The sequence below is a fragment of the Chenopodium album genome, chromosome 10 (assembly GCF_948465745.1).
Source record: "Chenopodium album chromosome 10, dcCheAlbu1.1, whole genome shotgun sequence".
NCBI classification, from domain to species: domain Eukaryota; kingdom Viridiplantae; phylum Streptophyta; class Magnoliopsida; order Caryophyllales; family Amaranthaceae; genus Chenopodium; species Chenopodium album.
In genome coordinates this window covers 57,337,466-57,353,740 of record NC_137843.1, presented here as the reverse complement: position 1 = coordinate 57,353,740, position 16,275 = coordinate 57,337,466, and the positions used below count along the sequence as shown (strand labels likewise).

At 37.0% G+C, this 16,275-nt stretch overlaps 2 protein-coding genes and 1 pseudogene across 5 annotated transcripts; 1 reads left to right on the top strand and 2 right to left on the bottom strand.

Annotated features, from left to right (window-relative positions):
• LOC145562660 (serine/arginine-rich splicing factor SR34A-like) lies at window positions 1-7,012 on the top strand. Of its 3 annotated transcripts, none has more exons than XM_081623017.1 (14): window positions 1-217; window positions 2,063-2,316; window positions 2,467-2,586; window positions 3,073-3,138; window positions 3,245-3,319; window positions 3,392-3,491; window positions 4,428-4,474; window positions 4,582-4,639; window positions 5,186-5,235; window positions 5,339-5,395; window positions 5,788-5,855; window positions 6,198-6,269; window positions 6,364-6,436; window positions 6,574-7,012. In XM_081623017.1, the coding sequence occupies exons 3-13, from the start codon at window positions 2,500-2,502 to the stop codon at window positions 6,428-6,430; spliced, it is 747 nt and encodes a 248-aa protein (XP_081479143.1). In that variant the 5' UTR covers window positions 1-217; window positions 2,063-2,316; window positions 2,467-2,499; the 3' UTR covers window positions 6,431-6,436; window positions 6,574-7,012. The 3 variants fall into 3 exon arrangements, with proteins under 3 accessions (XP_081479143.1, XP_081479141.1, XP_081479142.1); XM_081623015.1 differs by having other exon boundaries at window positions 2,063-2,328; XM_081623016.1 differs by lacking the exon at window positions 2,063-2,316.
• Window positions 7,013-7,211: 199 nt separating this feature from the next.
• Window positions 7,212-10,761, bottom strand: LOC145564271 (G-type lectin S-receptor-like serine/threonine-protein kinase At1g67520; annotated as a pseudogene). Its single transcript, XR_014094785.1, has 7 exons — window positions 9,293-10,761; window positions 8,919-9,131; window positions 8,626-8,829; window positions 8,335-8,545; window positions 8,012-8,249; window positions 7,769-7,919; window positions 7,212-7,683 (listed from the first exon to the last, which is right to left on the bottom strand). The product of XR_014094785.1 is annotated as a G-type lectin S-receptor-like serine/threonine-protein kinase At1g67520 (transcript).
• Window positions 10,762-11,841: 1,080 nt separating this feature from the next.
• Window positions 11,842-14,807, bottom strand: LOC145564270 (granule-bound starch synthase 1, chloroplastic/amyloplastic-like). The gene is made up of 13 exons (XM_081624594.1): window positions 14,481-14,807; window positions 14,294-14,374; window positions 14,093-14,191; window positions 13,887-13,976; window positions 13,755-13,818; window positions 13,547-13,647; window positions 13,352-13,461; window positions 13,021-13,264; window positions 12,762-12,938; window positions 12,478-12,669; window positions 12,300-12,386; window positions 12,058-12,186; window positions 11,842-11,958 (listed from the first exon to the last, which is right to left on the bottom strand). The coding sequence occupies exons 1-13, from the start codon at window positions 14,805-14,807 to the stop codon at window positions 11,842-11,844; spliced, it is 1,818 nt and encodes a 605-aa protein (XP_081480720.1).
• Between the last annotated feature and the right edge of the window lie 1,468 nt (window positions 14,808-16,275).

Here is a 16,275-nt window from a genome sequence, read left to right as displayed (position 1 = left end):
GAAGTCTGAGCCCTCAAATTTGGTACGGACTACACGTTAATCGCAAGCAAGGGTCAAAAGATTCAAGAATCCCACACTACTGCACTGCTGAGTCTCTCTCCTATGTCAACCATCCTCCGCTATTACTTCTGCTGCTGAAATCAGTCAACCTTTGACTCCGACGCTCAAACTTAGGGTTTTGTCTTCCCTTATTCAACCTCCGCTTCCCCCTTTTCTGGTATTTCCTTCATTTTCGTACCCTTTTTTTTTTCTCAATTTCGTTTTGTTTAGAGTTATTTGAGTATATTTTGCTTCAGATTTAGCTCTTTAGTTGGGTAGAACTTGCAAGATTGTGACTTTTTTAGAAAATTTTGCTTTTGATAATCTGATGTACTATATTTGCTTTTTGGGTAGTTAATTATATTGGATTTTGGATTTGTAAATTAAGCATTAGGGTTTTAGTTTGTGAAATTATTTTGGGGGAGAGGTGGAGTTTAAGCTGCCCTAAACCACCCCAGCTGTGCCCGAAACCCGGGCGTACTCGAACTGCCACCTTTTTGGGTTGCGGGGCGCCACTCCGGCATTGTTGGGGGAGAAGTTGTGAAGGAAAGAGTTATTAGGTCTAAGCCTACTATGAGAGTCAAGAGGCTATTTTTTGAATTTTTATTAGCATTGATGAGCTTAGATATCCTTTTGCATTTCCTGCTATATTGATTTTGCTTTCATATTTCAATGGCTCAGGATTAGGTGTAATGCACTTATATCATTCCTATAACTTATAAATTAAGGGTTTATTTTGCTTTGATTTGACATTGTGCCGTGTTATTCTCATTCTCTTGTCTTCACAACCTATAGTGAAGGTATTGTAGGAGACAGATTGTAGTCCAATAGTAGTTTAGAAAGGTGACACTTGTGTGGGCATTGCAAAATAGTATACGCGACTATGTGTGTAATTTATGAATAAAGGGATAAGTTTACATTCCATTGCTTGGACTTTAATTAATATGGGCAAAGTTCTTTATGAAATGGAGTGCCATTCAAAGAGTAATTGTTGAGCACAACACCAGTCCATGTAGTTGCTTCTTACCAATGTTCCATGTTTTACTTCTTAGGCCTCTCCATTTGCACTTTGCACTGACGTTCATGTCTCTTGTGACCCAGCAGATTTTTTTTTTCTTAGGGACCCTTTGCTACATTGGGTGTTTCTCTCCTTGTCATGAGCTGTTTTTCTACGTAGTCGCATTTTTAAGAGTTTTTGATAAAAAAAAATAAAATAAAAATAATCTCCATTTATCTTCCTTCAAAATCACACAAACTTTTAATTAAGGGGCGTAGGGGTTTTCTGGTGTGGATACAGGAAAGAGTATGCTTAAATAGATCACTTAGTTTCATGACATTCATTTTGATGTTAATGTGAAAATTCTTATAAGTTTCTTTTACACCCTCCCCCCCCCCCCCCCCACCGCCCGCGCGCTTATTTTAGGGATATACTAATATACTAATGGAGGATAAGTCTTGAGCAGTATATTACTAATTAACTTCAAAGGTACTGGTAATTGGTAGCACAATACTCATTGATTCCATGCTTTTTGATGAATATTAGAATCTTATGTGATGATAACAAAGTATTTTGGTACCTTTAGTTGGTTAACAGACCCCTTTTCAACCAGCATCCTTTTTTTTTTGTGGCTTCAATTGTTTGATAGTGTCGCTTTAACTTGCGTCTTCATCTGCTTTTGACTTATGTCTGCTTTTTACAAAAGGTGATAAGATGTTATTGTTAGGAAGTATGCAGTAGATCTTAGTCATTGCAAAACCTGTCCAATGCTCCTGTAAATCTGACACTCTTCTTTTGTTTTTACATGTGAAGCTTCAGAATTAAAGATTTGTAATGCTCTTGCATCATGTTTTATTCTGGAGCCCAGACCTTATTTTAGTTAACAACTACTTTTGAAGACTCATTCTGTTGTTTATTTCCTGGGGTTTTTCATGATATGGCTGGAAAAAAGAATCTCAGTAAGGCAAATGCTTAGAAATGTGCTAAGCTTTCCATCTCATGACTTATATGCTTTCTTTATGGTAGATGACCAGCGCATGGACAAATATGAGCTTTGGAATTCATAGGGATGTAGAGGGGGAGTGGGAGAACTGGGTGGAGTAATGGATTTTTTTATAAAATAAGGGAGACCTTTTCTTTGGAGAACTATGCATCTGCAAAAACTTGAGATAGCATTGGCGATCAAATAAATATCAAATATATATTAGCTTTGGAGCCTCTTGGAGCATATGAGCAATGGAGCTTATGGAGCATCGCTCACCTCAAGGATTGCTCTCTTGGTTTGCTTCATGGTTTTAGCCTTGACTTGCTTCAACTATTGTGAAATTAATTGCATGAAAATGAAATCAAGGGCTCCTTAGATTAACCGTGTTTTGTGAATCTTATACTTTAACTTTTTTTGACTCACATATCCTCATTTGTGTTTGCAGAGAATTTGTGAGTAGAGTGACGAAGCAATACAAATGAGTAGCCGTTTCTCTCGCACCATCTATGTTGGTAACTTACCTTCCGATATCAAAGAACATGAGATTGAAGATCTGTTCTACAAGGTTTGGTTTTGAACTTCTTTTCCTGTGTCCCCTATGTGGAGCTGAACAATTTATTTCCATTTGCCCCATGCATCATATCCCTATGTTCTCTATGCTCACTGCAAGGTCATGTGTAATTTATAAGTTTATATCCTATAGCTAGCCTTGCTTATTCATACATGTATGAAGTTTTTTGTTTTTTGTTTTTGTTTTTGTGTTTTTTTTTTTTTTTTTTTTTTTTTTGTTTTGGCCTTTTTATGGTTCTTTGCTGTTGATTGGGTCAAGCTTTGAAGTTTGCAGAGTAGATTTCTGCTGACTGTTTTTGTTGATCATGTTGCTTTATCCGTTTCATCAAATTCTGCAGTTTCTATTCTGACAAATTTGCACAGTATCCTCATCCTGTACATGCATGTTGACTTCAGTCAAGGGCAGTGGTCTATGTCAGTCAGTGAAGTGCAACAAATAAATATCTGCTTGCATCACAGTTGTTTGTTTTCTTTGGTGCAGTATGGTCGTATTTTGGATGTTGAATTAAAAGTTCCACCTCGACCTCCTTGTTTCTGCTTTGTGGAGGTGATCCCTTTGATCCTTTTTTCTAAAAAAAATAAAAATAAAAATCCAACTGGTTACGTTAATGCTTGGTCCTTGTAACCTTGAGCTCTATGCTTTGAATTGATAGTTTGAGAGTTCCCGAGATGCTGATGATGCGATTAGGGGACGTGATGGCTACAACTTCGATGGCTGTCGCCTAAGGGTAATAATATGATCGCCTACTTTCATGTTTTAAGTTACACATTCAATTTCTTACATAGCTGGACATATATAGGTTGAACTCGCACATGGTGGGCGAGGATCAGGATCATCCTCTGCTAGTGAACGCCGTGCTGGAGGGCGCTATGGTGCATCGCGTCATACTGAGTATCGAGGTCTGTTTATACCGTATATTTTTCATGATTACCCTGAGGTTAAGTGTATACATAATACTCATATAGATTCTGTCCTTTTGCAAAAAATATGATATCAAAATGAATTGTGATGAAAGATGGGTAATGCCTTTGCCAATAAAGAATTCCAAAAGAAACAAAAAAAAAAAAAAAAAAAAAAGCCCCAAAAGCTACTCTCATCTTCACTCACTTTCTCTCCTCCCCTTCCATCCGTTTTCTCTCCTCTTCCCTTTTCTACGTGTCTTCTTCGTTCCCTTGCTTTTAGCAAAGAATATGCCTTCTTCAACTCTTTCAAGGCTTTAGATATCCTGGAAAATTTTACTCTTTAATTTCTTAAACCTAGCAATTTAGGTTTTTAATGTCTGATAAAGATTCTGCTTTACATAATGTAACTTTTTTACATCAGTTCCCTTTTAATACTGGACTCCTTGATAAAAAAATGGATGTTAAGGTGTCAAGTATTGTTTTATCTGTTTGAAAGTGTTAATATGGATGCAATTTTATGGAGTGTCTTAATTCTTCGTATTTGCTACTTGATGTGTGTGTGTAGGTGAGTCAAAATTTGTGGGATTGTTTTGGGGAAACTGCTGCTGGTGTTTTTTTTGGTGTGAGAGAGCTAGGGAGTGAGGAAGGCAGAGTGGAGGAAGAAGAGAGAGAGAGAGCTGGGAAAAGGAGAGGAGAGAAAGTGAGTTTTGGGTTTTTTTTCTCTTTGAATTTTAATTCTAAAATATATCACCATTCCATCATCATTAAGGTCAATTTGATAAATATATTGGCCTCAGGGTCACGCCAGGATTCACAAACATAACAGGGTCAATCTAAGTGTTACGCTTTATCTCAGAATTACCTTGGGAAATCTTGTTTATAAAGTCTTCACTTTTGAATAAAAGTAATTGAAAATCTGCACTTGAAATGCAGTCATTGTCCGTGGGCTTCCATCATCTGCATCATGGCAGGATTTAAAGGTTTTTTTTTTTTTTTTTTTTTTTCTGACTTTGTCATACTGATAAGCTATGTCAAATTAAACTTCTCACAAGCTAAGTATCCATCTTAACATTTGGTTCAATCATAGGATCACATGCGAAAAGCTGGTGACGTTTGCTTTGCTGAAGTTTCACGTGACAGTGAAGGTATTTCCTGAATTATTGCTGCTGTTTATGCTAAGAAAAGGACAAAGTGATGCGTTATGTATGATATCCTTTTTTGTGGGTCTTAGGCACCGAGGTTTAAAAGGAAATGCTACTTTGCATGCTTTGTTCTGCAGATCCTTTGTAACACATTAATTTTAATAGCAGATAATTGATTTATACTTTGTTTCTTAATGTGATGATATGATACCCTTTCTATTAGTGAGGACTGTAAATTGACTTGTTGTTAAAAGAATGGAATATTTCTGTGCATAGACCTGTATGCACACGAGAGTGTATTAAGATCTCCGTTCGAACCCTCTGAGGTCTTTTAATTTGCTGAAGCAGAAATCTAATTGAGTTGAAATGCTTTGCCAGTCATTGAATCTAGGAAATTTCTGATGTCATAGGATATTGTAATGAAGGAAATTGATGAATCTGGCTTTTCGAATCTGTCTAGATTATGCGTGTGCTACTATTGGATTGTTACTTGTTTATTTCTTTTAAGCTATGCTTCCTCCTGTCTCCTCAATTGTTAGTTATTTACAGGAACCTTTGGCTTGGTTGACTATACCAATTCTGAAGACATGAAATATGCTGTAAGTTCTATAGTGGATTGATTGGATCCTGAGTCTAGAATTCTTTCATATACTGCTTTTCCATACGTAGCTTTGACGCTGTTAATGATGGCTTTTTTATTAGATCCGGAAACTGGATGACACTGAATTCAAAAACCCTTGGGCAAAATCTTATATCCGGGTGAGTGACTTTCTCCTAGATCCAGAAACTGGATGACACTGAACTTTTGATCTCTTGTTTTCCTTACCTATCTATTTCTGCATCTTGCTGTTTTCTGTATTTGTCCAATTATGTACTCTACTTGTATGTCGACAACAGCCTTCTTAATCACTGAGGCTCCTCTATTAAAATAGTATGGCCGTCTTTCCTGTTTTTTTAGTAAAACTATCGCTTGTGCTTTGGATATAATACTCAAGGATCTGGATTTTTCACACTTAAGTTTCCTATAGCTTGTAAAGTCTAGTAATATATTTTGTCAACAATAGCAATGTTCCATGGGAGGGATGTCAGTTTTTTTTTAAAAAAAAATTTATTTATTCTTGGTATTAAGACATAGCTGTGTGTCATTGCAGGTGAAGAGGTATGACAGAAGCCCAAGTAGGAGCCGCAGCAGGAGTAGAAGCCCGAAAAAGAATAGAAGGTAGCCTTTTCTTTGAATAAAAAAATTTCAACTCTTTCTTGGGTTTTTGTTATGTATTCAAGGCTATATAGGCTTTGTAATTTTATGCACAAAGTGGTATTAAGATGAGAATATATGGCAATACTATGTGCTGTTTGATGTTGCAAAGTACGAAGTATATTATTTATTTATTTATTTTTTGACAAAAAAAAGTACGAAGTATATTATTACTATTAGTATTGTTAACTTTATCTACCTCCCACTTCTTATTCATAGCCCTGACGGGATGTATGACATTTTCCTTCTTTCCCTGGGACTTGGGTTGCCTGTGGTTGTTTATTTTGCTTTTGAATTTCTCTGCAGCAAATCACTGGAAAGGTCAGTGTCAAGATCACCATCTAGATCAAGGTCTGCATCTCCTGTGAAATCAACCAGGTAATACAGAGTACACTTGATTATGCAAGGATTTGACTCACCGTTTTCCTATATCTTGTTGAGCATTATTTCTCAAATTTTCACCAACATGCAGGCCAAAGTCTAGATCCAAATCAAGATCCCCCTCCAAGTCACGGCCAAGGTCCATTTCACCCCGGTAGTACTAGGTATGCCATGGATTTAGAAAATTCCTAATGAGTTCTACAAAATGTGAATCGCTCCATGTTCATTGATATTTGAGCTTTTATATGACCTCACTTGACCCGATTTGATGGAGTTTCTCTTTTTAATTCTTATCTTACAGTCAGGCACTTGGGTCAGACCAGTTTCTCTGCCCTGTGAGCAGCAATTTAACGAGTATGCCTCTAATGTGTCTCCAGGCAAATACTTAGCATTGCATGAACTTTTCACTAGCATAAAAAATGTTCCCCTTATGGCTATTGGAACTCTGTAAAAATAGACATGTGAGGCAGTTTTAGAGACATTAATTGTGCTTTTAGTAGCTCTTTAGTCTGAAGATTATGCTGAGTCCATTTTAAGAACATTGTTGCTTAGTGTGTTTTGCTTCTAGTTTTTAATCTGGTTTGCTGGATTTATAAAGATTTTATTATTGGGAGACGAGCAAAGTTTATCAACAATTCTATGTCCTTGTGAGAAATGTTTCTTTTTATGACCAGGGGAGCATGTGAGCGTGTAAACTGTTTCTCTCTATTATAACAACTGTTCCCTTTGTTTCCTTTTGATATACTGTTTTGATTATGTATGTTTTCCAATGCTCATCTTTAACCATTTACAGTATATCTTTGGTTATGAGACGGATTAAATAAGATCTCACATGATTATGCCCCCCCCCCCCCCCCCCCTCTCTTATATAATGGGATTTGTTTAGAAGAATATCTCAAATTTTGAATAGTTGCAATATCCTAAACAAGAACAGAGGGGTAAATTTCACCGAGTATGGCAATATTGTGAGTTTGTAACTAATCTGACTATTACATAATTTTCAAGTCGATAGAGGTTCCTTGCAATTATCAACAAATAGTTGGTCAATCTAGATTAAAGCATTTTGAACAATCAACAAAGTAGAAGTTGAATGGCAAGGTTATCGAACTCCCATCTCCGAAATTGATGCACTGTTCAAGGAACCCTGCTCTGGATCATATTGGGGATGCTCTGCCTGTGATAAACCCTTGCCTATGAAAAATGCCAGTTTGTTAGGATTAGGGAGTTGATAACCCTCATTGGCGATCATAGTTACAACAGTCGACATGGTGGGTCTGTCAGCAGGGTTCTCTTGCACGCATAAGAGACCAACATTTATGCATTTCATGGCTTCTTTGTGGTTGTGATTGTCCAAAATCGAGGTTTGGTCAATCAGCTCTGAACCTCTATTATCTGTCCACAGCTCCCATGCCTGAAGAACAAAAATAAAAATACGTAAGTAAATCTGTTGAGTCTGTATAATAGCTTGAGTTTCACATGATTAGTCGGGAACTTACATAACCAATAAGGTTGAGTGGGCGGTCTGAGCAGTAAGAGTCATTGTTCTTCTTGCTGCTGATTATCTCTAACACTAATATCCCAAAGCTAAAAACATCAGACTTGACTGAAACATATCCCTCCATTGCATATTCTGGTGACATATAACCACTGCACCAAGAGAAGAAAATAAGAAACGTTCATGGTTCTTATTCTCCTCAAAGAGATGAGAATTCATGCATTGGTGTATTCATTTAACTTACAGTGTCCCAACTAATCTGCTGGTATTTGCTCCTGATTCATTCTGCTGAAAGAGTCTAGCCATACCGAAATCTGAAATTTTTGGATTCATCTCCTGATCGAGTAATATATTTCCTGTTTTTAAGTCTCGATGAATTATCTTGAATCGTGAATATTTGTGAAGGTAGAGGAGTCCTTGAGCTACCCCCTCGATTATGTTGAAACGCATCTTCCAGTCAAGAAGCAATTTTATGTCTGAATCTGTCATGAACCAAGATACAAATGTAATGAATCAATTACGAAGTACTGGAAATGTGTTTAGTTATTATTGTTTAAAATCACTAACCAAATAGGAAATAATCCAAGCTCTTGTTCTCCATGTATTCATATACCAATATCTTCTCTCCTTGCTCAATGCAGCATCCTATGAGCTTAACAAGATTGTTATGTTGTAGTTTGGCAACAAGCTTAACCTCATTCATGAACTCCAATCTGCCCTGCTTTGAAGTTGTTGACAGTCTCTTTATCGCTATCTCTTGATTATCTGCTAATGTACCCTGATATATTAAGTGCAAATGTTTAACTGCTTCAACTTGAAAAAGAAAAATATAAACGGAGCATTCAGAATTTTAAGTACCTTGTATACTACCCCATATCCTCCTTGTCCAAGCCTATTTGAAGGTGAAAAGTTATCAGTTGCTTGAACTATGTTTTCGAAGCTGAACACGTGAATTCCATGGTTCTTGCCAATGGTGAGCTTTCTTTTCCTTCGAAATCTTTTGGAGTGTCCAACTGGAACCTATCTCTGTAAGTGACATCTTCTCCTCTATTTGACTTGCTCCTGTGTAGCATGGAAATAAAACAAAGCTGCATCAGTAGAGCACATAGTTCTGTAAGGTTTTAGTGGGTTGTTTGTGATTCAGAAACTACCAGCTGTTTCGAGACTTCTGTGAAGGCGATCATATAAATGTTGAAGATAAGCTGTGAGATTTCGTCATACAACATAACCTATCAGGAGAAAAAATCGCGCTATACTGAGCAGTGCCCTTTTCCTGCGATAGCCTATCCATGATACTGCCAGGAGCAGCAGAATGGTAGCTGTTGCTATTATAAGCCACAACCACCAAAGTGACCTCTTTTCTTCTGTAACAAAACCAAATCTAATTAAGCAACAATTTTGTAGCATCTGAAGGAAAACATGTACAATTGAAGAGACTAAAAAAATATTGCAGTAGAATTTCATCTCCTCCCTACTTTCTAAATACTGAAAGTTTAAGAAGTGGTTAAGAAAATGTTAGTTTTACCACTGTAATGTTGTCTTTGAATGTAAAACTCCCTGCGAGAAGAGTGTGCCTGTCCATTTTCTAGTAACTGAGTATTGTTAGTCCAGAGCTCACATCCAGTTCGATTGGGGTAGATGAAAGCATAAGCAACACAGGAACAGTTGCTCAAGCACCTAACCTCACAATCAGCCACACCCAAAATTTGGTTTCTTTTTTCGTACTTGGTGCCTTCAGATAGCACATAGCCCCGGCTACTATCAAACCAGCTTTCATTTCGGCATTCTGGAAGCTGCTGCTTTACGCATCCAGGATAGTATTTGTAGATTGTGGCCTTTTTGCAGTCAACAACAGTGGTTAGAGAATTGTGTGTGTTTGATCCTGATCTCGAGTACTGGCTGTATTCCAATCTGTCTGATGTCGAGGTGTCATAATGAAGTATTGCACCTTCCTTATCTATATGATACATTGGGAAATCGATATCCCAGGCGTTCTCTGCAGATAAGGTGAAGTATTTTTCTTCATCATTTGAGACATAATCGAACCTAAAAAGGTAGTCTTTGAGATTTGGGAATTTCCCATTGTTCCAAATGCCACTCCTCCATTGAATATACTCTCTTATGCACAAGATCAACTGGCTGGTTCCGTTGGGGTCTATACCGAGTGTGAAAGGCCCTGCTGCAGGAAATTCATCACTTACCCATGAGGTCAATGACCAGTTTTTCCCAGTTTTGAAGCTATATCCCAGTTTCATACCAAGAAGAAGTGTGTCAGTTGGATAATCAAAGCTCTGCCACAGTTTTTTGTCTCTTACCGAGCCATCTGAATTCAGCTCTTGTAACACAAAGTTGCCGGTATCTGTAAGCACTGCCACTCTTCTGGAAGCTCCTTGATTGGCGTTCAACAACATGTGTGTCAAACCTCTATCTAATATCTTGAAGTCACCATTGCTGTTGATTGAAAGTGCTCCATAACTCCTAGAAATGGGATTGTTTCGGTTAGCAATCCATACTGGCCTCTTATCTTTATCATAAGTGTACCAGATGCCGATGTAGCAGTTTTGTGTATTTTCTGGATTAAAGTACCCGATTGCCCTCTCTTCTTGTGGGTTGAAGAATCCTAATGTGAATACTTTGCCTGCTGAAACCAAGTACTCACCATCCTTGAGTTGATGACCTTGTTTCAGAGTGTCTGATTCTGAATAAGAAGAGATTATGCAGCAGCAGAAGCAAAAATATAGGAAGATGATTTCTTTTCTCAGACCCATTGGTTGTGGAATCTACCCAAAACTATTGTTCTTGAGATATTCAAGGGCGCCTTTACTAATTAACGGATTAAGTGGACTGTGGGGACTTTTGACCTGTGAGGAGATGTGGTAGCCTAACAAGTCTCTTCAACAATTGTTACAATAACCTCAGTTATACTCTGCTGAATTAAAATCCTAGTTGTTGTTGATAGAAACGATTGTTTTATGCCTGATTGTTATGAAAACAAAAAATCTTTAAAATTAATTGATGAGCAGGTCAATGTGGAATAATTCAGAATAGTTCTAAAGGCGGTAGGTTTAAAGTCGCCATCCATAGTCTATACCTACTAAATACTAATTAATCGCCGTAATAACCTAGGAAGTACAATTAGACTGAAATTTGTTTCTCAAAAGTCAGATACTCCTCTACTTAAAAATAATAGCCACACACAAAGTACTAGTATATGTCTTAGCAGATTCTAGTGTTCACCTGGGAAAAAGTATACCTGCACTTGGTTAAAGTACCCAAGAGTCCTCTCTACTCGTGGATTGAATCTTAAACTAAAGACTTTTCCTGTTAAATATAAGTACTCACCATTCTTCACCTGTAGCCTGTTTCTGAATCAGAAGAGATGATGCAGCAGACAGAAGCCGAATTATCAGAAAGTGTTTATTGGAGGTAGAATGATATCTGTCTAATAAGTTATGCAGGTTGAAATAATATGTGCAAGCTCTAGATATTGTAGACTTGATTATTGGATAAGAGAGAAGTCCTGGTTTGAAATGGTCAATTTTGTTGAGCAGCTAATACCATTTTGTCTAATTAATCTAACAGTAGACTGCTAGTATTGAGCAGTTAACAGATTCGAGTACCTTTTGTCGTGTTTCCACCAGATCAAAAATCCAGTGAATCTTTAAACATATTATTGGTCAGGACCTTGATGATGCAGTTAATAAGTATAGTCCATATAAAGTGTTATGATTGCTAGCAATTAAAGGTTTTGAGGGCTGAGCCACTGCTTTGAGAATTTCTTAAATCGAAACATTTGGAAATTTGCATTTGCCTGTTCTAGCCAAAAGTAAAGTTTTGTTGTACTGAAAATGGTATGAACACACTAATAACATATTATTCAAATTTATATTATTGCACTCATGACACATTAACAATCAACCAAGCATGAATGTCATACAATTCAAAGAAGTCTATATGGAAGGCAACATTGCCTGAGTTATTGAATTCTGAGACAAAATATAGTAAAAAATATCAGCCAAATGAGTATTCCACAAAAGTGCTGATCATTCTTTGATGTGGTCCACCATCTATGAATCAAGGATTTGCAATGTTCTCCACAGCAAAAGGAGCAATCTCGTTTCCTTCGAATCCTGGTCTACTGCCAGCAACCCCTAGGCTCAGCAGCAGGTTCTCCCATTTCTTTGCAGGCTCCTGCTCATGAACAAAAAATTAATTAGCACCATGACAAATGAGATTAACTTGACGTGAAGTGTACTATGTCACTTAAATGGAATCACATAGACCGCCTACCTTCCAAGAGAAATCTTGTGCCATACAGTTTTGGATCATCTCTCTTGAGGCTGGAGTTCCATACGTCTCTATTGCCCTCTTCACTGTTGTTACAACAGCTTGTAAATCAGTTGGATCCACCGCGTTACACTGATATACCATTATGAACCAAAATGTCAGTTCTTCAGAGTACAGGAATGATCATTAGACTAATTAGTATACAAAATGAAATGTAATGATTTTTTTGATTTCGTGATTGTTACATTTGCACTGAAACGGCCCATGTGGAATCCGGTGTAACCTTCTTGTACAGTATCGACAAGTCCACCAGTCGAGGCCACCAGTGGCACCTGATCAATGAAATATCAGAATAGGTATGATGTTCATTGATGTAAAAGGCATCCAGAATAAAGTAACTCATTGCATAAAGCTGCCACAAACCGTTCCATAACGCATTGCATGGAGCTGGATAAGCCCACATGGCTCAAATCTGCTAGGTATCAGCATGTAATCAGCACCAGCTACAATCATATGAGCTAAGGCAACATTGAATTTGGTCACTCCTCTCGCCTTTTGAGGGTAGAGAGCTTCCAACTTTTGAATCTGCTTCTCCATTTCCTTCTTTCCAGTCCCCTACTCCCCAAAAACAAAACCATGAAAAGATTCAGTAAAATGGTTTTAGGTGAAGAGATAAAAGGCGTGTTTGAGGTAAGGATTGTTCTTACAAGTACAATAATCTGCACATTTTGCCCAATGAATTGAGGAATTGCTTCTGCAAGAATGTCAGAACCTTTCTGCTCTTCAAGCCGGCCTATAAATCCAATCAATGGGATATTCCTGTCCACAGGTAGACCAACTTCTGCTTGCAGAGCTTCCTTTATAAGAGGCTTTGCATATGCAACCTGAAAGAAGCGAAAACTATACACATTAGGAAATTTCATGAAGGTCTACAAAAGCAAAAATCCTGTTAAAAATGTTACTTACAGTTGATCTATCATAATTAGATCCAATGTACTTATCAGTAGTTGGATTCCATTCGAGCACATCCATACCATTCACTATGCCAGTGATTCCAGTCCTCTGAACTACATCATTAAGCTCCACACCTCTCTCAACACTCGATACAACCTCTTGTGCATAGAAAGGGCTCACGGTTACTACACGGTCTGATTCTAAAATACCTGCCTTCATCCAGTTAATTTTCCTTCCCTTTACAGGTTTGTTGTGCCTGTATCATGCACATAACATTAATTTTGGACTAGTAAATTAGTAATTAGTCCGTGCAATGCGATATTTAGTAGGTAAGATTGTTTACCCATCAAAAAAGTCAAAAGCTGGCTTCAATTCCTCAGGCAGATGAAGACGCGAGTAGTCTTGCAATGCAAATCTTCCTTGATATACCATATTGTGAATGCAGAAAGCAACCTGAACCCCTCAAACATATGAAAATTCGTTCAAGAAAACATTACAAAGTACAACCAAGAAAACATCCCTAGGTAAAAAGACTTACCTTAGCATTTCTGTAGATTCCCCTGGGTTTGTACATACTCTTCAGGTAGGCTGGGAGAAGAGCACTATGCCAATCATTCGCGATGAAAACAACATCTTCACCTGCATCAAGTACATAATGAGCACTTTTTTCAGGTGTTCATTCTACTGAAATAACTAAATATTTCACGAAAACGTTTAACAGTTGGCCAGAATGAGAAGAATTTTACCATATGGTCCAGAGTAGAGTGGATTATTGTTTAGATTCAGAATTCTTGGTGCCTCCAAAGCTGCCTGTAACGCGCAGGTGTCATGTTTTCTTTCTCATTACAAAGTGATTAGGCTACTAATGATAAAATTACCTGGCAAAGCACGCTAAATCGAAGTTGATTGTCTTCATAGTCCTCTCCAGCCTCTGGACCGTAGAGTTTGGATCCAGTTACCCCCCACACCTAACATGGTTTTAGTACATACACAACCATATTAAATTAAGAATTCAAGGCTTTAATTCAACAACTAATTACACACAAGTAAAAACTATGGTTGAGCTATGGAAATGTATTGATACCTTTGCAAGGAAAACAGGATGATCCACGAAAACACGATCAACCCCTCGCTTGTAGGTATGGAAGAAACGCACTGTCTCAGTTCTATCTCCAACTTTCAGCTGCAATTTATATTTTGAAAGTTTGAAACATGCTCAATAACACCAAATAATCATCCTAATAAAGTATGATGTAGCTAATTATATTATAGAGCATGCATGTACCTCAGCTGTTACACTAGTATCCCATCCATCTCTGTACTGATCATACCTAGGAGAGACTGTCATTACACGGTGTCCCCTAGCCTAAAAGACGCGTAACACATTCGGTCAAGGTAATAAAGTTGAGATAAGTTTCAAATAATTTACATACATATATATATTTAATAAGGTGAAGAGAACAAAGACTTACCGCCAAGGCAGGGGGGAGATTTCCAAGAACGTCCCCTAGACCGCCGGTTTTACTCCAAGGGGCAACTTCTGCTCCAACAAATACCAAATTCATCCCACATCTTATTGTAGGGGAGTTTTCTTTTCTAAGCTCCTCAGTAGGATTTTTCGCGGTACTCCTCAACTTTATCATATCTACATTGTTCTTCAATGATCTTAGTCCATTATGAGTCGCGATCATTTGGTTGTTCTTCAAGCCATTGTTTATCAATGTAAGCTTAGGATCTGAACCCGTCATAGTACCACTGGTAATACCCGAAATAAAATGAGACGTTGTCACGGTCTCCATTGATGTCCTAGTACCTCAAACAACCAAAAACAGTAATTAATTAGTACTCGTACGTAGTAGTATATTATGTATATGTTGCTCATAACATTTACAAATGAAAACAACATAAAATTAAACTTGAAACCAATAATATAGATTTTTATTATACCAAATAATAATGTAATGAAAATGAAAAAGTTGTATGTAAAATTTGATTTTGTAGGAAAATTATCAAATTTTATGATTTGAGTTTGTATCTGAGGAGTGTTACATAATACGTACAGTATTTAAAGGGGGGTAATTTAGTGGGGCCAGCCATGACGTGGCGTCATTAGAGATATTTTGTACGTTTTGGAGTTTTTAACCAATAGGGAAATTCGTGAAGAAATAAAAAGGCAAATTAATCTACTACTACCTGACGCTGGAATCACCTGACTCTAAAGTGGGTCCCACTGCACTTTTTCAGAAGAATTATGAAATTTTTGAGGTTTATGAATTCATCACAGCCGTTGGATAGTACACGTCAGACGTTGGATTTTATGATTGTTAAAGGTTTTTTGTTGGGCTTGTAAAAGTGGGCTTGGGGAGGGTTGGTTCATTGGGCCGTTGTCCAGATTAATATTTTTACTACGTATCTGTGGATCCAAATCCAAAGATAAAAAAATACAGGTGCAAAGTGCAATACTAGTCAGCAACTCAGCGCTGGTGTCATGGGAGACTATGGGACGTTAAAAAGTTAGGGAAATTTTTTTTTTTGAAGGATAAAAAGTTAGGGAAATTCCTATTGGCATAATTGTGGAATTGATTTTTCCAATTGATACACTCTTAACTTTTTGTCTTTTTATTTGTATATTTGTGGTTTAGGGTCTGTTTACTTTAGCTTAATTTCAATTTTGTTCATTTCAGTTCAGTTCACTTCAACAACTCCTAATTTCCATCTCTCATAAAATATTCCGTTCAATTCAGTTCAGCTCCAATCAGTTCAGTTCAGTTCAGTTCAATTCAGATCAATAAATGTGAACATGCCAGTCTTTTTTCAATCATGACTAATACGGTTAATAACTAGCAAATTAAGCTAACTAATCAATGAGAAGAGTATACTATCCTTTTAAACATCTAACGTCTCGATTTTCATGTCGAACTGTTATGTTAAAGTTTTGGGGTTAATTTAATCTTTAAAGATCCAAATTGACCTCTCAAAATTAGCAAAAAAAAAATAACGCAAATGTCTCGTATACATGTTAATAAATGTCTCGATTTAAGTGTTATTAATTTTATATTTTTTTGCCTATTAATAATTATTCAGATATATTATACTCCGTACTGGATACATAAGTTTAAAACAAATGGAATAACATAACTTAATTGAATATATAAACAATAGAAGAAGCATGCTAGGTTGAGAATGAATGAAGATTGATCATCTTAGTTTGGTCCAATTGCATATATTTGTACGTCAGATATTAAATATAGTCAAGCAGAGTCAGCT